At 36.7% G+C, this 21,610-nt stretch overlaps 1 protein-coding gene across 13 annotated transcripts in view; it reads right to left on the bottom strand.

Annotated features, from left to right (window-relative positions):
* LOC131953051 (uncharacterized) overlaps positions 1-21,610 on the bottom strand; it is a 192,351-nt gene that overhangs the window by 84,446 nt on the left and 86,295 nt on the right. For all 13 annotated transcript variants that reach the window (XM_059316055.1, XM_059316063.1, XM_059316059.1 and 10 more), the window contains 16 exons: positions 20,137-20,243; positions 19,498-19,617; positions 18,481-18,576; positions 16,733-16,863; positions 14,045-14,302; positions 13,319-13,520; positions 8,574-8,702; positions 8,085-8,162; positions 7,765-7,926; positions 6,701-6,805; positions 5,624-5,842; positions 4,503-4,712; positions 3,701-3,792; positions 3,025-3,139; positions 704-878; positions 60-217 (listed from right to left, as the gene is read on the bottom strand). In XM_059316055.1, the coding sequence (XP_059172038.1) occupies positions 60-217; positions 704-878; positions 3,025-3,139; positions 3,701-3,792; positions 4,503-4,712; positions 5,624-5,842; positions 6,701-6,805; positions 7,765-7,926; positions 8,085-8,162; positions 8,574-8,702; positions 13,319-13,520; positions 14,045-14,302; positions 16,733-16,863; positions 18,481-18,576; positions 19,498-19,617; positions 20,137-20,243 (2,357 nt within the window). The remainder of the gene's footprint in view (positions 1-59; positions 218-703; positions 879-3,024; positions 3,140-3,700; positions 3,793-4,502; positions 4,713-5,623; positions 5,843-6,700; positions 6,806-7,764; positions 7,927-8,084; positions 8,163-8,573; positions 8,703-13,318; positions 13,521-14,044; positions 14,303-16,732; positions 16,864-18,480; positions 18,577-19,497; positions 19,618-20,136; positions 20,244-21,610) is intronic.

Raw genomic sequence — 21,610 nt, forward strand, 5'->3', positions numbered from 1 at the left:
ATAAGAACTAAAAAGTAAAATACTATCAACAAGAGCACCTATATAAGAGCCAGACTTACCCTATAAGAACGGAATGATTCTTGCACAGCCAGGTTGTTCTGGGGCAGTGGTCTGTGGAGCAGGGCAGACAGTTGCTGGTCAGTGGTGTTCAACTCTCTGCTGACCGCGTCCACCCTCTGGAGGATGATCTGTGCGGTGCTCACACTACGTTTACCTTCTGGTAGCAGGGAACAGTTTTTTTAATTGCAGTAACTTAACAGTCTTTAACTGGGGTAACTTAACACAGTCTTAACTGGGGTAACTTAAGTCTTTAACTGGAGTAACTTAACAGTCTTTAACTGCGGTAACTTAACACAGTCTTTAACTTCGGTAACTTAACACCTAGTCTTTAACTGGGGTAACTTAACACAGTCTTTAACTGGGGTAACTTAACACCAAAGTTTTTAACATGGGTAACTTAACAACAAAGTCTATAACTGGAATAACTTAACAATGTTATCTTAAACTGGGGTAACTATGATCAGTCTTTAACTAAGGTAAGTCAGTTGTTTATTGTTTGAAACTAACTCCCATCAAATAGCTTACATATTTTTCAATTAAACAGTACACAGATCTGATTGCTGCCAAATATATAAAAAGAAACCAAACTATTCATTTGCCATTATGTACATCAGTCTATAGACCTACAGAATCTACATGATACCTTTAGCTGCAGCTCTGTCGCACAGATCCTGGTAAATTTCTCCGCAGTGTTTCAGCTCCTCTGCCAGCTTCCTCATGTCTCTGTCAGAGGTTCCACACTCAGCTATCAGCTTCTCACCATCTTCCTTCAGGGCCCGCCACACAGCATCTCTCTGGGCTGGATCCATGGCCAGGAACTGACACACAGACAGAGGCTAGTTTAACATTTAGGATAGTGGTTGTATCTATCTGTCTATCTATCTATCAGTCTATCTGTCTATCTACCTCTCTCCCTACCTGCCCATTAATATTGCGACAGAGGCTCTGATTTTAGTATCATGATTTGTTTCTAATTTTTATGCTCCTGGCTAAGGACAAGAAAGACATTGAGCTACAGCAGGGGTCAGCAACCTTTTGAAGCGGAAGAGCCAAAAGTTACAATTTTCACAATTTCCCTGGTTTTAAAGAGCCAATAATAATATTTTTATTTCAAGTATTTTATTTTTTGATTAAGATTATTAGTATTTGTGTAAGGAGCTGGAGAGCCGCATCTTGACATCAAAGGAGCTGCATGCGGCTCGCCTTATTTTTTGATTAAGATTATTAGTATTTGTGTAAGGAGCTGGAGAGCCGGGAGCTGCAGGTTGGCGACCCCTGAGCTACAGTAACAAGGATACTAAGGTTTACAGAATTTATTTATTTGTTTACAGAAATAAGCACTGTTCCTTGTAAGGAGTTCAGACTGATAGCAATTATTACAGAAACTTTTCATGTGTCTATAAATTAAGAAGTTAACACAACTAGTGGTTATATATTAAAAACTACAGTCAAATAATAATTTTAAAAACCTCTGTAATTCAGAAAGTAGGTAAACAAACCTGAATACATTTAAATATTGATGTTTAATTACATAATAAACCATGATTAGTTTATAACTATTGAATTTCCGTGCAGTTAAATGGCTTTTGAGAACATAGTTAAGGTTGTCTCCCTTAGTTGAATTGGATTGTTACAATGGTAAGCTACTAATGTAAAATAATATTCAACATTCAGCAAAAAAAAGATGCTGAAAATCTTAACCTGCATGTAACACCTCAAAACTAATGCTTGTTTAACATAAACCTTTAAATATTTAATTAAGATTGAAATAATTTAAAGGCTTGCTGCTTCCATTTTTCAATTACATTGCTTATATAACCCACTAGCCGCCCAGGCCAGGCCTTGCTCTGGCCTCTGTGAAAAATATATCTGTAAAGGACCATGACTAGTGTGTTTATTAAGCAGCATATACCATAAACACACAAAAAAAACCCACTAACAATCACAAATATAATACAGACCAATATCAATTTTCTAAACCAAAATTTCAATTCTTTTATACTAGACTTCACATTAGACTGGCACCTATTATTAATACTTAGTGGCTTCACCTAGACTTAGAACTAAATGAACAGCAGAACCTTAGTTTATTTTAATAAGCACTTATTTTTTAAATATTTTTAATTTATGTTATGACAAATTGTCTAGATAATACCTACTTATACTCCAATTTTAAAATTTTTCAATGTTATCATTTATTATTTATTCTTCTTATGTGTTATTCTTTTATTCAAATTTTCCAGTTATTTTGTTATTATTTGCTGTTTGGTTCTTGTACATTTGGCGGTAATGTTTGTGTCTTTATTATCCATCATCAATGATGTCAATTTTATGAAGTTGCCTCTCTTCCAAATGGTGTGAATTAAGTTCTCTGTAGTCAGTTTAAAACTACCACGCGAGAATTTCTTTAAGGGACCAATAGTTTTTCAGTGAAGTTTAACGGGAATGTGGTACTTACAAAATATGTGTTAAATCTTAAATTTCAGTGACATTGGTATCAGTAAACATCTTTTTCCCATATACTAAAAAAGTGTTAGAATTATATAATACTAAAAGTACTTCAGTTTGGTTTTTAAAGGATTGGAGTTTGAAAACAAAATTAATTTCTTATGTTGTTTTTTTAGGTTTTAGTAACAAAGACAGGTTTACAGTATTAGAGACATGTTTACAGTAACAAAGACAAGTTTACAGTAACAAAGACAGGTTTACAGTATTAGAGACATGTTTACAGTAACAAAGACATGTTTACAGTAACAAAGACAAGTTTACAGTATTAGAGACAGGTTTACAGTATTAGAGACAGGTTTACAGTAACAAAGACACACATGTTTACAGTAATAAAGACAAGTTTACAGTAAAAAAGACATGTTTACAGTAACAAAGACAGGTTTACAGTAACAAAGACTTGTTTGTAGAACAAAGACACAGTTGTTAAGAATAACGAAGACAGGTTTCTAGAACAACCTTCTTGAGGTCCCAGCTTTCTACTAGTTTGATGGCTGCTGAGATGGCTGCCATTCTGACTCTCCTCTGTTTTGTCTTCCATTGGGATGACAGGCGTTCATGTTGGAGTTTTAACCTAAAAAAACAAAAACAAATGTTTCTTATACAAAGGTTTTAGTGGACCTGTACAGCAGAAATTTAACCTGAATACAAAAGTTATTGTTGATACAAGATTTTAGTGATTTTTTTCAGACATTTTTTGTGTGCTCACTATATTCTAATATATAAAAGCCCATGTGCGCAATTCTCTCACTCTCTCTCTCTCTCTGTCCGCAAAATATTTTCACAGGCTATCATATCAGTATCTTCAGCGATATATGGAGAACTTGATACAGACTTTTGTTGAAAATAATATGTTAGATGTTTTAATTGTATAACCTAAATTTTATTTAAAGAAGAAAAATAAAAATAAAGGCATATTCGAATGTAGAAACACATAGATATGGTGTTCTGTTGACTAATAATGTATATAATTTGGTTTTAATTTTTCTAATAGGTATTGGTAGTCTATGCTGACGGCTAGTAGCAATAGAAATGTAAGCTAAGCTATAGTTTCACTATTTTAACTTAAAGTGTGAGAACCAAGTGTTTCACTATTTTAACTTAAAGTGTGAGAACCAACCCATTCTTGACCTACCTGCTGGCCATGTCTATGGCTTCCTGATTTGGGGGAGGTATCAGGAGGCAAGCAGACGGCACATCAGCTTCCAGGCCTGTCATTGTTTTGATCTGTAAGAGAATACGTTGAACATTGAACACACTACACCACCAGTCTTCAAGATATGAACTCATTTTAGTAGACAACAAATCTTGTTTTGTAAACAACACATAGCTCAAGTAAAACAGAGCAGAGATCCATTTGTCATGAAAGAAGTCTGGGGTTTGCCTAGTGTGGCCCATGAATAAAGATTTAGTTTGTGATTGTAAAGTAAAATTTAGGACTCAAAAGCTTGAACTCAATGGTGGCTTTTTAAATATTTGTTAGCAGAAATATTTTTTGGATTAGCTCTACACATTGCTGTTCCCAAACCTAACATTGGCATTTATAATTTTTTAATTAGGCCAGGTGATCTAAATCATCATCGACATCTTTTCCTGTTTTTGCCCAACACACGCGGGGTAGATAAAGTAGAGTTCATCTGTTTAAGAAACCTCGGCCTATAAAGGTATAGTGTGGTCAGCACTATATCCAGTCGCCTTTACTTTCCCTAATGTGAGTTACCCATCAGAGCTGGGGGGACTCAAGGATGCTCTACTGACTTAATTAAGCCTGGATTTGAACTCAAGACTTTCAGGTTAGCAGTCTACCACTAGGCATTGATTTAAATGCCAAATTAAAAAGGTAGAAATCAAGAAGCCTGCCCAAAAACGAAAGCCCTAACATATTTCCTAAGGCGTGAACCCATTCTACTAGAAACATTCAATGAGCTGAGTTGTACCTTCCATTTTGTCCTCTGAGAATTATTGACTAAGAAACATTCTTCTCCCCTCTGTAAATAAACATCTTGGTGATGACAGGGGCAGAGGGCTCGCACTCTTACAGGGGCTGTTGTTCTCTGGGAGCGGAGCTTCAAGGGAATGATGTCACGGCTTTTGACCACGAGGGCCGACACCCTGCGGTCATACTCTCTGATCTGATCTTGTATTTCCTGAAATTAAAACATGTTTTTAGAAAAAAAAATCATTTACAAGCAATAAAAGATCAAAGTAATTAACAATAGATGCTATAACAATGATGAAAGCTTTACAATCCAACTATAACGATCTTTCCATTTTTAATACAATTTTTTTTCAATAAATAAAAATGAATGGCAAGGAAAAAAAGTTAAATATTTATAAAGTCTAGGTTTATCTCTTTGATAAAAATATAACGGTCATAAATGGTTAATTATGGGTAAGTAAATATTTTAGTGACACTGCAAAAAGCTGAATTAAATTGTGTCAGATACGAATGACACATTATCTTATTAGATATTTAACAACATATAGTTTCTTGAACTTTTTTTTTTGCCCTGGAAGATCATAAAAAAATAGGCAGACATGTTTAAAGATCATGAACCAACCTAATGCAGACATGTCTAAAGATCATGAAGCAAGGACAGATATGTCTGAAGATCATGAACCAAAGACAGACATGTCTAAAGATCATAAACCAAAGACAGACATGTCTAAAGATCATGAACCAAAGACAGACATGTCTAAAGATCATGAACCAAAGACAGACATGTCTAAAGATCATGAACCAAAGACAGACATGTCTAAAGATCATGAACCAAAGACAGACATGTCTAAAGATCATGAACCAAAGACAGACATGTCTAAAGATCATAAACCAAAGACAGACATGTCTGAAGATCATAAACCAAAGACAGACATGTCTAAAGATCATGAACCAAAGACAGACATGTCTAAAGATCATGAACCAAGGACAGACATGTCTAAAGATCATGAACCAAGGACAGACATGTCTAAAGATCATGAACCAAGGACAGACATGTCTAAAGATCATGAACCAAGGACAGACATGTCTAAAGATCATGAACCAAAGACAACATCCTACCTGCAAGTCAGCCAGCAGGATCTGGGCCTGATCAACGGGAATGTTTTCTGAGGAGAATCTGTTCTGTAGCAGCTCCGCGTGCCTGGCCATCCACTGCTCACAGTGCTGGGCCTCTTCAAAGAAGGTGTTGTGCTCTACACAGTGCTTGACCTGCGACTCCAGGCACCAGTTCAGGTGGATCAGCCAGGACCACTGGGACTGGAGGGTGGACATGTAGGCCTGGCAATACAAGACACAGTTTTAGTGAGGACCACTGGGACTGGAGGGTGGACATGTAGGCCTGGTAATACAAGACACAGTTTTAGTGAGGACCACTGGGACTGGAGGGTGGACATGTAGGCCTGGCAATACAAGACACAGTTTTATGTGAGGACCACTGGGACTGGAGGGTGGACATGTAGGCCTGGCAATACAAGACACAAGTTTTTGTGAGGACCACTGGGACTGGAGGGTGGACATGTAGGCCTGGCAATACAAGACACAAGTTTTTGTGAGGACCACTGGGACTGGAGGGTGGACATGTAGGTCTGGCAATAAAAGACACAGTTTTAGTGAGGACCACTGGGACTGGAGGGTGGACATGTAGGCCTGGCAATACAAGACACAAGTTTTTGTGAGGACCACTGGGACTGGAGGGTGGACATGTAGGTCTGGCAATACAAGACACAAGTTTTTGTGAGGACCACTGGGACTGGAGGGTGGACATGTAGGTCTGGCAATAAAAGACACAGTTTTAGTGAGGACCACTGGGACTGGAGGGTGGACATGTAGGCCTGGCAATATAAGACACAGTTTTAGTGAGGACCACTGGGACTGGAGGGTGGACATGTAGGCCTGGCAATACAAGACACAGTTTTAGTGAGGACCACTGAGGGTGGACATGTAGGCCTGGTAATACAAGACACAGTTTTATGTGAGGACCACTGGGACTGGAGGGTGGACATGTAGGCCTGGCAATACAAGACACAGTTTTAGTGAGGACCAAGTACAGTAAATACAAAGAAATGAATGAAGCTGAATATTTTCCCTTGTAGCAGCCCCAAGCCTAGAGAAGCTGTTGCGTGTTGTGTGACCTACCTCAACTGTTCTGGCACAGGGATGTCTGTCAAGGATCATAGCTCCACCTTTCTCTTGGACTGCATTGAACTGTCTTTCTCTTGCTTCCATTTGACGAACCAGGGACTGGAACAATCAAATGATGCTACAGTTTAGTACAGTCGTTTCATGTTTAACACTGGTGATGCTATCATGACATTGGTAGAAACTTCCAATAATTTCAATATGTTAACAGTTTATCTTACATGAGAAATGATTTATTGCTTTATATGTTGCAAACAAGAATGTAACTATATGTAGGCCTATTTATGTTTAGAAATAAGCTCTACAAAATTCCAAGCTTTTAAAAAAATATGTTTGTAGCAGTTACAAATGGTAAAGTTCCCTTTCAATCTGGCGCTCTATGGAATAAGTGAAGTAGAGTTCACCTTATTCTGCGACCTTCAGCACTATGCCCTGCCACCTTTACTTTCCCTAATGTGAGTCGAGTACCCATTAGAGCTGGGTGGACTCAGGGATTTATGGGTTTGAACCCGGATCCAAGATTGAGTTAGCACTCTTATGCTCTACCATTCGACCACGCCAGCACATTACAAACTGGACCTACCCTAGGATGGTACATGACCCACCCTATAATGGCAAATGACCTACTCTATGATGGTACATGACCTACCCTAGGATGGTACAAGACCTACCCTATGATGGTACATGACCTACCCTATATGACCTACCCTATATGACCTAGCTTATGATGGTACATGACCTACCCTAGGATGGTACAAGACCTACCCTATAATGGTACATGACCTACCCTATATGACCTACCCTTTGATGGTAGATGACCTACCCTATATGACCTATCCTATGATGGTACATGACCTACCCTATATGACCTACCCAAGGATGGTACAAGACCTACCCTATGATGGTACATGACCTACCCTATATGACCTACCCTTTGATGGTAGATGACCTACCCTATATGACCTAACCTACGATGGTACATGACCTACCCTATATGACCTAACCTACGATGGTACATGGCCTACCCTATATGACCTACCCTATGATGGTACATGACCTACCTTATGATGTTCATCAAGTTCTGCCAGGTTGAGATCAGCTGACCCCCAGTCGCGGGACAGCTCCGTCTCCTCCTGCTCACTCAACCATAACAGTTCTAATCTGGCTGCTTGCAGGAACTCATATAATGACTCCAAACAGCGCAAGCGCCGACTGGATGTTTTCTGGAATTGGCAAAACAAACAGAATCACAGCTCTGAATATATAATCCACTAATTTATCTATTGCGGACTGCAATATTGGCTATTTGAAATTGAAGGTCTGATAAAAATTTCAGTTCTTACATATTCATCCTAAAAAACTTAAGTCTAACTTTACTTACCGAAAGAAGGGAATAGGCCACTTCTACTTTGGAAAGCTTTTGTGTGTATACTTTTTGTTCTTCAGACGAAAGATTGTTCTGGGGTTGAGAAATAAAATTAGTTGAATAGAGGTCATGGTGGGTTGTTAACTGTGATATATCTTTAGCAATTTTTGTTGCAATATGTTTAACACGAGGCAGACAGATAGTAGGTTTTGTTTTGATGTGTTTAGTACAGGAGGTACAGGGAGCAATGTTTGTTGTAATGTGTTTATTACGAGGGAGTTAGTAGTTTTTTGGTGTAATGTTTAATGTTTAAATACACTACAAACATGGTTAATACAGGAGACACAGGTAGCACTGCATGTAATGACCAGTCAGAGAAATGACAGCAAGCTTAGTGTAACGAAAAATAGCAGGAAGTTTTGAAAAGAAGGCACGAGAAAGTGAAAACAAAGTGACAATACACAGAGATGAACCACAAACTACGCAATGTAAAAGAGAACTAACTCTGTCACTGATACACTTGTCTATTTGAGATCGGAATGCTTGGACTTCTTCATGTTCTCTCCTATGTACAGCTAGCAACTCTTGGACTCTGTTCATGTCACTGTCATACTGGGCTTCTTCCAGGTGGCGCTGGGAAGGAAAAACACACAATTTGGAATAATCTTATTTATACTTACAATTATAAAAAAAAAAAAATAAACAAACAAATAATAGATCTATTGAGAATAATTAAGGGTGACTTTTTAAAATGATTGTGTAAATAGTTTCGACAGAGATCTTTAAGAGTTTGTAATGATTCGACTCACTTGATTGTGTAAAAAGTTTCTTAAAAGAGTTTGTAATGAGATTGGACTTGATTGTGTTCAAAGTTTCTAAAAAGATCTTTAAGTGTCTGTAATGAGATTGGACTCACTTGATTGTGTTAAAAGTTTCTTAAAAGATCTTTAAGAGTTTGAGATTGGACTCACTCGATTGTGTTCAAAGTTTCTAAAAAGATCTTTTAGAGTTTGAGATTAGACTCACTTGATTGTGTTTGTAACAACATGTATTCTTTGTTGTTGTGGGTTAGCTTTCATACAGGAACACGAGCAACAGTGGCAACTTGAAATGACAACTTTATTTACACTATGTACAGATAAATCCGTGGTACATCCATATTTGAAGATCAACTGATATAGGTACAAATAATAATCACGACTCCAAGTCATGGAGACATCTTACATTCACTGCCATCGTTCCAGTCCCCAAAATCCTAGCACACAACACCCGTTCACCTTTTGCTCTCCCTTTTATTCACAACTTTCTCTCCCCTTACGTCAATGAGCGATCTCACCCAAAAACATGGATAAACACATGAGGATCGCTCAGACAGTCCTTCCGCTAGCCAGGTACTCTTCATTCATGCAACTTCATGTAAAACACAATATAATATAAACATACATAATTATACAGTCTGTGACACGTCCCCCCTTCAAATAAAATTTTGTGTAACAAAATTTATAAATACAATATTGGTAGGGCAGGACCATGTGCCAGACAACAAAATTTTTATACATCTCAAAAAACATGGAAAATACATTCTTTGTAGACTAATGCACAAGCATTATGTGTAATATATTCAAATATGAGAAAGAAAAACATTTCAATTACCCAGTAATTGTAGTATAAACAAGATCAATGAGTTTAGTAAATTACCAAACTATAATGCATAGTTGAAATTATCAAAGACTTAATTCAACTCATAATTCAAATAACTATATCCTATGTGGTAAAAAAAACTTCCTTATCATCAAGGTATGTTATTACCACGCATGAGTAATATACTTTGTTGTCTCCCCTATTTGACCCATTTCAGACAAATCTAGGTCACAACACAATCACATTCTTGCCTTACACAGGTATTGACTAATACACAATACATCATTGAGAGTTCCGTCTTATTGTTATGCGGAATAAATAGTCTCTAACTTTTATTTATTTACTTTATTCATTGTTAATTAATAGTATAGAATAGGTTTAACATAATACAGTTTACATTCTTTAGATATAGTACACAATTTATGTTTACTCAAACACATTATTTGATATTTATATATTACAGTTACAGACTGTATAATATTAATAAACTGTCAATTGACAATTTAATCTTAGCATCCTCTATAGCATGAGTAATCGTTCTCGTGCAGTTGACGATGACCTGTATGCCATCTCTCCCTCAAATTGTAGTTTTTAGCTGTGCTACCATAATTATTTCCTAGAATTCGTGTAACTTGTGTTACTTCATTTGTTTTAATATTCTCTTCTGGTTTCTGAACAACGTCAGTAGTTATCTTGCTTTGTGTACGTTCGTTTGGTTCATCAACCAACTCAATATAAATATTATGGCATTGCTTTGGCCTCTCATAATATGTGTTGCGTCGGTAACTTCCATTAGTATACCTATTCACACTTTTGTTATTCTGATTTGAACTTGATACATTATTTCTTAAATTACTGTATTTCTCACATGACTTTCTTTGTACATAATAATTGTTTCTTCTCTGATTTGCCAACCTATGCCAACATTGATTTTGGTAATGACCTGTTTTTCCGCAGTAAAAACATCTAGATTTTGGCTTCTTATAAACATGGTGACTGTATTCATAGTTTGCTAAATTTCTTTTTCTTTCATTCTGTGCATTAATGACATTAATGACATTCTTATTAACATGTTGACTGTATTCATAGTTTGCTAAATTTCTTTTACTTTCATTCTGTGCACCAATGACATTGTAGTTTCTAGTTACTGTTTCATCTTTCTTAACTTCCTTGTGCTTCTTTATTGATTCTAGTTCACACATAAATTTCTGGGTTAATTTCTCCATTTCTTTGTTAAATTTATTCTTGAGTTCTAGTATATCTTCTTTATAGTTTGACTCCAATTTTCGAAGTAAATCTTCAATAGGTACGTTCTCTTCATTGTGGCTTATTAAGTTCACTGATTCATTAATCATCATTAGTTTATCATGATTCCTGCCAATCTCCGATGGACTTATTAAATCATCACTGCCATTGACTGATGGGCTTATTAAATCATTTTGACTACCATTCTCTGATGGACTTGTTTCTTGTTGACTGCCATTCTCTGATGGACTTACGATACAACTTTCAATAATATTCTCGTGTACCTGCGTTTGAGTCAATAAAGAGTCAATCTTAAGACATTCTAATGAATCTGTCACCTTTAAATCATTAGTAAGTTCACCCTCTGTTTTATCCTTGGGTTTCAATTCTTCCTGGACTATGTTACTCTGTTCTTCATTCCAAAGGTTGCCAATATTTACTTCTTCAAGTTCTGCTTTAAATTCTGTCTGTTCACTTTCTAATTTTGGTTCATTTGTGTCTGTTATAGCTTTCATTTCTAATAGTTCTTGTTTATATACTAGTTCATGTAGGCCAACTTGTTTTTCCAAAGTTTCAGCCCTTTTATCTGCTCTCTGTTTTCTGTTTCTTTTTTTCCGCTTTCCTTTTAGTTGTACAGTCTCTTCTACTTTATCTCCATCTGACATTTCTTCTTCTTTTTGCATGTCTGTAATAGCTCTTAAGTCCCTGAATTTCAGCTGTAATCTGGTTGAGTGCTCACCCGCCTGTTCAGTACTATTTATTCTTCTCAGTTCTGTTTCATGCTTGTGCTTTCTTTCATCATCTTCTATTTTCCAATTCCTTTCCTCTAACCTCCTAGCCCTCTCTTCTGCCTTCCTAGCCTTCTCTTCTTCTTTTTCTTCAGCTTTCGCCTTAGCAGCTTTTTCTTCTCTAGCCTTCTCTTCTTCTTTTCTCTCAGCTTTCTCTTTAGCAGCTTTCTCTTCATCTTTCTTTAGTAGTTCTTTTATAAATGCCAACCTGTCTTCCTTCGGAATGTCAAGTTCCTTCACAAGTGCTGTATATGTTTCAAAATTTGACATTTTGATATATTTTCTATGACATAAAATATAAATTCATTAGTTGACAATAGATAAATGTTAATTAATTTACAATACCCTTTCTTGTATTCTGGCTTTGTTCAGTTGATTAGAGACATCTAGTAATCCAAGAAAAGTTCATAGTACATATATAGTACAAAAATAGTTCACTTTGTTGATTCCAAAAAGTTGAAAAAAAATTCAAAATAGTTCTAGTAGCCTGTTACAGAGTAGAAATTTGTCCAGTTTTAGATAAGACATCTTTAGGAACAGTTTAGGAACAGTTACAAAAATAAACTTGATCTGCTAAATCCAAACAGTAGAAAAACTTGAACAGCTAATCCATATAGAAAAAACTTGAACAGCTAAATCCAAACAGTAGAAAAGAAACACTAAGACTTGATCGGCTAAATCCAAACAGAAAAAACACACAGACGATATTTACTCGACATTGGTGAGACAATATCGAAATAAGGTGATAAAAATTATCACGTTGATGACTTGACTTGAACAAGACGTCTGACTTGACTACAGCAACCCTTCTGACTTAAGTGTAGATAGATGACTTTCAAGAACTTGACGTACTTGGTAAACAGTGGAAGACCACAGACTGTAATATCTCCATTTCTGACATATGTAGCACCAATTCTTCAACCACTTGTGACATCATAAGTAACAGTAATACAATGTAGCAACATCACTTTATTGCCTCCACTTCTGACACCATATGTAACAACATGTATTCTTTGTTGTTGTGGGTTAGCTTTCATACAGGAACACGAGCAACAGTGGCAACTTGAAATGACAACTTTATTTACACTATGTACAGATAAATCCGTGGTACATCCATATTTGAAGATCAACTGATATAGGTACAAATAATAATCACGACTCCAAGTCATGGAGACATCTTACATTCACTGCCATCGTTCCAGTCCCCAAAATCCTAGCACACAACACCCGTTCACCTTTTGCTCTCCCTTTTATTCACAACTTTCTCTCCCCTTACGTCAATGAGCGATCTCACCCAAAAACATGGATAAACACATGAGGATCGCTCAGACAGTCCTTCCGCTAGCCAGGTACTCTTCATTCATGCAACTTCATGTAAAACACAATATAATATAAACATACATAATTATACAGTCTGTGACAGTGTTAAAAGTTTCTAAAAAGATCTTTAAGAGTTTGAGATTGGACTCACTTGATTGTGTTAAAAGTTTCTTAAAAGATCTTTAAGAATTTGTAATGAGATTGGACTCACTTGATTGTGTTAAAAGATCTGTAAGACTTTGAGATTGGACTCACTTGTTTAGCATCCACCCAGTCCAGACAGTCCTGGACGTGGCGAAATGCTGGGTTGGTCTCTATGAGTCGGCTCTCTGAGACCACTTCAGCTCTTGTTTTTGTCATCCTCCCCTCATCAGCGGACCTGCTGAGCAGGGGGTGGACCAGCTGACCGTACAGGTGCTTCTTCAGGCTGGACACCTTGGCTTGCAGGTCAGAAACTCTGGAACATGGGGGAGGGGGGTAAAACCATATAAAATTTTTCTGTCATACTTAAATATAGATTTAATTCTGTAATGTGATGTAAAGTTCCATTTTCGAGGACCAACTGGGAAAGTGAAGTAGAGTTCACCTGTTTTTGTGACCTTGGCATATGATGGTATAGTGTGGTCAGTACTAAGCCTTTACCTTCCCTAATGTGAGTTAACTACCCATCAGAGCTGGATAGACTGACGTGAACCCAAATTAGAACTCAAGACTTTTGGGTTAGCAGTCTAGCATTCTAACGCTAGGCTACGCGTCCCATGTAATGTGATAAGTCCAAACAAAATGGCAATTCCATTGTTAAAACATCTTCACATACACGTTCACACATTTATTTAATCTAGTAGGTCTATTTTACAGTTCTTTATGCTTATTTCCATTCTATTAGAGATATAGAGATTACAGCTATGAATAATTTAAACAGCTCTATTAAGTTTCTACAGTATTTCTCAAGATATAATTGCTGTTAAAGCTATGACTCACCTCCTATACAATTGCTCAGCGTATGGGTGGTTGCCATCTTGCAAGGTCTGACAATCTCTGAACAGCCCTCTGAGGGCCTCCTCCACACTCTTCAGCCCACGGTCCAGGGCATCACAGTTACGTTTGGCCTCGTACGAGTGCATCATCTCAAGGCCGCGGGCGGTGTCATCTATCCTGCGGGCCAGGTCAGCCAGGGTCTCCTCGTTAAACCTGACATCTCTCTGTGCCTTCTCAGCCAACCTGTGCAGTCTCTCCAGCCTGGGACAGTTGACATTACATTAGATTTGGGGAGAGGAAAATTCACATTATAATATATTAGAGGACAGGAAAATTCACATTACAAGTTCTTAGAGGAGAGGAAATGTGACATTATAATATATTAGAGGACAGGAAAATTCACATTACAAGTACTTAGAGGAGAGAAAAGTTGACATATTACATATTGAAGAACAAAAAATTTGTTATCTACAGGTTAATTATAAACTACGTAAAGCAATTTTAAAAAAGTAACACATTACAAGTACTTAGAGGAGAGAAAAGTTGACATTACTTAGTAGAGAGAAAAGTTGACATTACAATATATAGGAGAACAGTTGACATTACCATATATTAGAAGCCAGGAAAAATCACATTACAATATATTTGGCAAGAAAAGTTGACATTAAAATAAATTAGAGCATAGAAAAGGTGAGATTACAATAGAGGATAGAAAAGATAACATTAAAATACATCAGAGGATAGAAAAGTCGACATTAAAATACATTAGAGGATAGAAAAGTTGACATTACAACATATTACAGGACAAAACATTTATTACCTACAGGTTAATTATAAACTACTTAAAATTTTTTTTAAAAAGGTAACAAATGAAAATGTGTAACCTGTTCTGTAGTGTGTAAGGTGGTGGGCGGTTGTTTTGTTGTGCGGTATAGGAGGCTGTGAAGTGTTGTGATTTTTGTCCTTGCAAGTTTTGTGTGAGAAAGGTGCAGTTTGTGTAAAAGTTTTTCACACTGGTGCTGGGCACAGACCAGTAGCTGCACACAAGTGAAAACATGACATCATCATGTTGGTACAATCTCAACATTTGTTCCTACACATCACATGGTTAAGTGGTAAGTGAAAACATGACATCATCATGTTGGTACCATCTCAACATTTCTTCCTATACATCACATGGTTAAGTGGTAAGTGAAAACATGACATCATCATGTTGGTACCATCTCAACATTTCTTCCTATACATCACATGGTTAAGTGGTAAGTGAAAACATGACATCATCATGTTGTTACCATCTCAACATTTCTTCCTACACATCACATGGTTAAGTGGTAAGTGAAAACATGACATCATCATGTTGTTACCATCTCAACATTTCTTCCTACACATCACATGGTTAAGTGTAAGTGAAAACATGACATCATCATGTTGTTACCATCTCAACATTTCTTCCTACACATCACATGGTTAAGTGTAAGTGAAAACATGACATCATCATGTTGTTACCATCTCAACATTTCTTCCTACACATCACATGGTTAAGTGTAAGTGAAAACATGACATCATCATGTTGTTACCATCTCAACATTTCTTCCTACACATCACATGGTTAAGTGTAAGTGAAAACATGACATCATCATGTTGTTACCATCTCAACATTTCTTCCTACACATCACATGGTTAAGTGTAAGTGAAAACATGACATCATCATGTTGTTACCATCTCAACATTTCTTCCTACACATCACATGGTTAAGTGTAAGTGAAAACATGACATCATCATGTTGTTACCATCTCAACATTTCTTCCTACACATCACATGGTTAAGTGTAAGTGAAAACATGACATCATCATGTTGTTACCATCTCAACATTTCTTCCTACACATCACATGGTTAAGTGTAAGTGAAAACATGACATCATCATGTTGTTACCATCTCAACATTTCTTCCTACACATCACATGGTTAAGTGTAAGTGAAAACATGACATCATCATGTTGTTACCATCTCAACATTTCTTCCTATACATCACATGGTTAAGTGTAAGTGAAAACATGACATCATCATGTTGGTACAATCTCAATATTTCTTCCTACACATCACATGGGGTGGCGTTGTTAAGTGCTAGAGCAAAGGATTGCTAATCCAAAAGTCAACAGTTCGATTCCTGGGAGAGAGACCTAACAAGATCTATGAGCCCACCTAGCTTTAATAAGTACCTGGGCAGCTGAGCAAAATACTGACCACACAATCATTTCGTATATTGAAGCAAAAGAAAAACAAATGTGCTCTACCTCATCTACCCTTATAGAGCATCAAATGTAAAAGAACACTTTACATATCTAGTACCATAACTATTGTATAGTGTCAAACTAAAATGTCTGCTTCAGCAATAATAACCTCTCATAAGAGTAAAAAAGTGTACAAATTGGACTCCTGAACCTCGTACACAATGTTTTTTTGTTTTGCAAAATGATTATGAGGTAGGTTTACAACTACTGCATGACACATTATATTTAGAGGAAAATGCTTAGCAGCTGCTCACAAATTAAGTACAATAGTAGCTATCTTCCCACTAAATAAAAAAATAATAACATGCTTAGCAGCTGCTCACATATTAAGTACAATAGTAGCTATCTTCCCACTAAATAAATAAATAATAACAATGTTAAGATGTAAGAAACCAGTGTACCTGATGACCTCTGCCTGTATTGTCATGTCTCTCTCCTGCATGGCGGCCTCAAACCTGCTCCAGACACGGGATACATTGTGAGGTAGTAGTTCATCTTCTATTGTCATGTGTGAGGGATCAGTTGTTAGGCTCTAAACAATACAGAAAGTAAAAGTTAGCATTGTGAGGTAGTAGTTCATCTTCTATTGTCATGTGTGAGGGATCAGTTGTTAGGCTCTAAACAATACAGAAAGTAAAAGTTAGCATTGTGAGGTAGTAGTTCATCTTCTATTGTCATGTGTGAGGGATCAGTTGTTAGGCTCTAAACAATACAGAAAGTAAAAGTTAGCATTGTGAGGTAGTAGTTCATCTTCTATTTCATGTGTGAGGGATCAGTTGTTAGGCTCTACACAATACAGAAAGTAAAAGTTAGCATTGTGAGGTAGTAGTTCATCTTCTATTGTCATGTGTGAGGGATCAGTTGTTAGACTCTACACAATACAGAAAGTAAAAGTTAGCAATGTGAGGTAGTAGTTCATCTTCTATTGTCATGTGTGAGGGATCAGTTGTTAGACTCTACACAATACAGAAAGTAAAAGTTAGCATTGTCAGGTAGTAGTTCATCTTCTATTGTCATGTGTGAGGGATCAGTTGTTAGACTCTACACAATACAGAAAGTAAAAGTTAGCATTGTCAGGTAGTAGTTCATCTTCTATTGTCATGTGTGAGGGATCAGTTGTTAGACTCTACACAATACAGAAAGTAAAAGTTAGCATTGTCAGGTAGTAGTTCATCTTCTATTGTCATGTGTGAGGGATCAGTTGTTAGACTCTACACAATACAGAAAGTAAAAGTTAGCATTGTGAGGTAGTAGTTCATCTTCTATTGTCATGTGTGAGGGATCAGTTGTTAGGCTCTACACAATACAGAAAGTTAAAGTTAGCAATACATTGTCAGGTAGTAGTTCATCTTCTATTGTCATGTGTGAGGGATCAGTAGTTAGGCTCTACACAATACAGAAAGTAAAAGTTAGCAATACATTGTGAGGTAGTAGTTCATCTTCTATTGTCATGTGTGAGGGATCAGTTGTTAGACTCTACACAATACAGAAAGTAAAAGTCATACATTGTGAGGTAGTAGTTCATCTTCTATTGTCATGTGTGAGGGATCAGTAGTTAGGCTCTACACAATACAGAAAGTAAAAGTTAGCAATACATTGTCAGGTAGTAGTTCATCTTCTATTGTCATGTGTGAGGGATCAGTTGTTAGGCTCTACACAATACAGAAAGTAAAAGTTAGACAGGTTTGTGTGTGTGTGACTGACAGGTTTGTGTGTGTGAGACTGACAGGTTTGTGTGTGTGTGACTGACAGGTTTGTGTGTGTGAGACTGACAGGTTTGTGTGTGTGAGACTGACAGGTTTGTGTGTGTGTGACTGACAGGTTTGTGTGTGTGTGACTGACAGGTTTGTGTGTGTGAGACTGACAGGTTTGTGTGTGTGAGACTGACAGGTTTGTGAGTGAGAGACTGACAGGTTTGTGTGTGAGAGACTGACAGGTTTGTGTGTGAGAGACTGACAGGTTTGTGTGTGAGAGACTGACAGATTTGTGTGTGTGAGACTGACAGGTTTGTGTGTGTGAGACTGACAGGTTTGTGTGTGTGAGAGACTGACAGGTTTGTGTGTGAGAGAGACTGACAGGTTTGTGTGTGAGTGAGACTGACATGTATGTCTGTGTGAGACCGACAGGTTTGTGTGTGTGAGAGACTGACCTGTATTTCATCAAAGAGTCTCAAAGCTCTGTTCTTGCTCTCTAACCGTGGGGGAACATCCTCAGAACGGAATCGATTAAAGTCATTGTGTAGAGCCTGTAGGAAAAAAACAAATTTGCAGGTAACTAAAAATAAATTGCGCACAATGATAAAAGTTAAGTTTCCCTTTCAAACCTGACGGTCTGTGGGGCAACTGAAGTAGAGTTCACTTGTTTCTGTGACCTCGGCATATGAAGAGATAGTGTGGTAAGCACCATGCCCAGCCGCCTTTACTTTCCCTAACGTGAGTTAGGTACCCATCAGAGTTGGGTGGACTCAGGGACGGTCTACTGACTTGAACCCGGATTCAAACTCGAGACTTACGGGTTAGCAGTCCAGCTCTCTACCGCTAGACCACTCCGTCCCAATGATACTCTATGAAAAAAAACCAACACTAGTAATTCTTTCTGCTGAGATGTAAAGCTGGCCTTGAGTCAAGTCAACCAAAAGGGATCCAAGTCAACCACTCATCTTTTTATGTGTCTGAGTCGTCATCAAACACAAGAAATCTACTTCATGTGAAAGTGTCTACTTTCCATTTTGCTATCTAATAAAAGCACAAATGTGTTATATGGCTGTGGGAATGACAGAGGTCCTATGGCAGGGGTCGGCAACCTTATGAGACGGAAGAGCCAAAGGTTACAATCTACAAAATTTCCAAATTTTTAAAGAGCCACTAACATTTTGATGTGTACTTCGGTAGTGGAAATCATGGAACCATTGCCATAGGGCTGTCAGTTTTCCATATACACTCTACTGAGTCTACTTCACTTATTCTCACTGTTTTTTTTTATTATATTTAAAGTTGTTTTCGTTTTTACAGTATAACATTTTTAGAGTTTTGAAAATAAAATAATATAATTATTATGGAACCGGAGAGCCGGATATTAACATCAAAAGAGCTACATGCGGCTTGAGCCGCAGTTTGCCGCCCCTGTCCTATATAGCTATGGATAACGGCTAATGTTGCTGTAGTACCTTGATCTCTAGCAGTGTTGTGGGGTAATTTCTGCTGAGCATGAGCCTGATGGCATCTCTGAGCCATGTGAGGAGGGTGGAGGTTAGCTCCCTGTACTCCTCCACCTTGAGTTGTCTCTCCTGAAATAGTTGAATCAACTTTAGAGTGGAACAGTTGAAAAACTATCCAAAAACTACAATCGTCAAAATGTTATACACAATGTTTGTAATTAAGGTTTTATTTTTCTTTCTTCTGATTGGCTACTCTCTATCCTGCGTTGGGGAGTGAGCGTTGAGTCTGGGGCTAAAGACCCCCACCCAGTAAAATTGTTACATACTTCTTGGGGGCTGTTCAGGGGAAACAACTGAATACTATCATTATGTTATCAGTATAAAACTGTTCAAGGGAAAACTACTATCATACTATCTCTGGGGGATTGTTCAAAGGAAAATGATGAAGACTATCATTATATTACCATAAAAAAAGGGAGGAGGGGGGTCAGAAACAAACAGGATGAGACAACTACAACAGGACTGTTCAAGAGAAACAACTGAATACTATCAATATATTATCATTGAGGGGAATGTTAAATGGAAGCAACAGACATGATGGGACACAACTACAACAGGACTGTTCAAGGGAAGCAAGTGAGTGCTTACATTATCCTTGAGGGACTGTTCAACACTTGGGACTTCTGGGAAAACATCATAGAGTGATGACACATAGGTGAGGATAGACTTCTCATCTGGGTTGGGGACATCGACATCTGTCAGAGAGGGAAAGAGTTGACATCATCATCATCATTTTCAGATTATTAATTAGTTTTTATATTTTAATTTTCAGAATGTTAACAGTTGTATATGACACTAATTACTTTATTTGGATTTTTAGAAAAAAAATATATAAGCAATACTAATTACTAGTAAGGAAATCAAATATTTGCTATATAACATTATCTACCACATTAATTGTTAAAATAATAATTATGAATTATATTCTAATGCTATCAACAAAAAACAGATCCAAATTAAAAAAAAATAACATTCTTTGAGTTTCATATACTTTCAAGACAATGTACTTATTCTCAGATAAATATGTGAGTAGGAAATATTTTATTTACAGCTCAAAAATTACTTGACTTCATATTTAAAGTTACACTTCAAATCAAACATCAAATAGTTTTTGTAACAAAGAAGGAATGTCAAAACATAAGAAACTGTATCTAAAAAAACCTCTCAGCTTGTGTAAATGGATCTCTATATTTTTCTACACAATGTTATATGGGGCGCGTGAAGAAGGCCATACATTCTGGCACTTCCTGTTCACATTAAAAAAAAATGACAGAATCAAATCCAGGAAGATAGATAGCATATGGCTGGCTGGAGATTTTTAAAAAATAAAAAATAAAACTACCAAACTAAAACTTTTATGTTTTAAACAGCTGTGTAGACAATAGCTCATTATTTAGTTTTTTAATCTAAAATCCATGTCTATATTAATGAATATTTTATTATTTTATACAGTGATGTCTACAACAAAATTATTTTATTGTGTTGTTTAAAATAAACAATTTATACTGTGAATTTGTATGATTTTTATAGTGATGTTTCTACAGAAAATTTAGCGTGATTTTAAAACAAAATAATTTTCATTGTGATATTGTTACAGAAATTATTTTCATAGTGATGCCAATTTAAAGTGCTTCAACCAAAGGTATCTATTTTAGTACTCGGAACAAAAGAATGTACATTTTTTTTCTATAATAATACCCATATCTGCAGCAATGAATGAAACAAATTAATGGCAAGATGGACATACATCCATGGAAGTACAACTAATCATTAAAAAGTGAAATCACTTCACCATTAAAACAACACTTGTAAGGAACTCTTTCATGAACTGGCTTATACAAGAAACACAATCTAGAGGAGCTAGTCTTCAAGAGTTTTGTAAAGATTGCTGATGTGGTGATCAAAAACAAGGAGATCATCCTTAACAACAAATCAAACCACATCCTACCATCAACCATGACTATAGAACAAATCAAACCACACCCTACCATCAACCATGACTATAGAACAAATCAAACCACACCCTACCATCAACCATGACTATAGAACAAATCAAACCACA

This window comes from Physella acuta, unplaced genomic scaffold, assembly GCF_028476545.2.
Source record: "Physella acuta isolate Inbredline_101_S28 unplaced genomic scaffold, ASM2847654v3 ptg000902l, whole genome shotgun sequence".
NCBI lineage: Eukaryota > Metazoa > Mollusca > Gastropoda > Physidae > Physella > Physella acuta.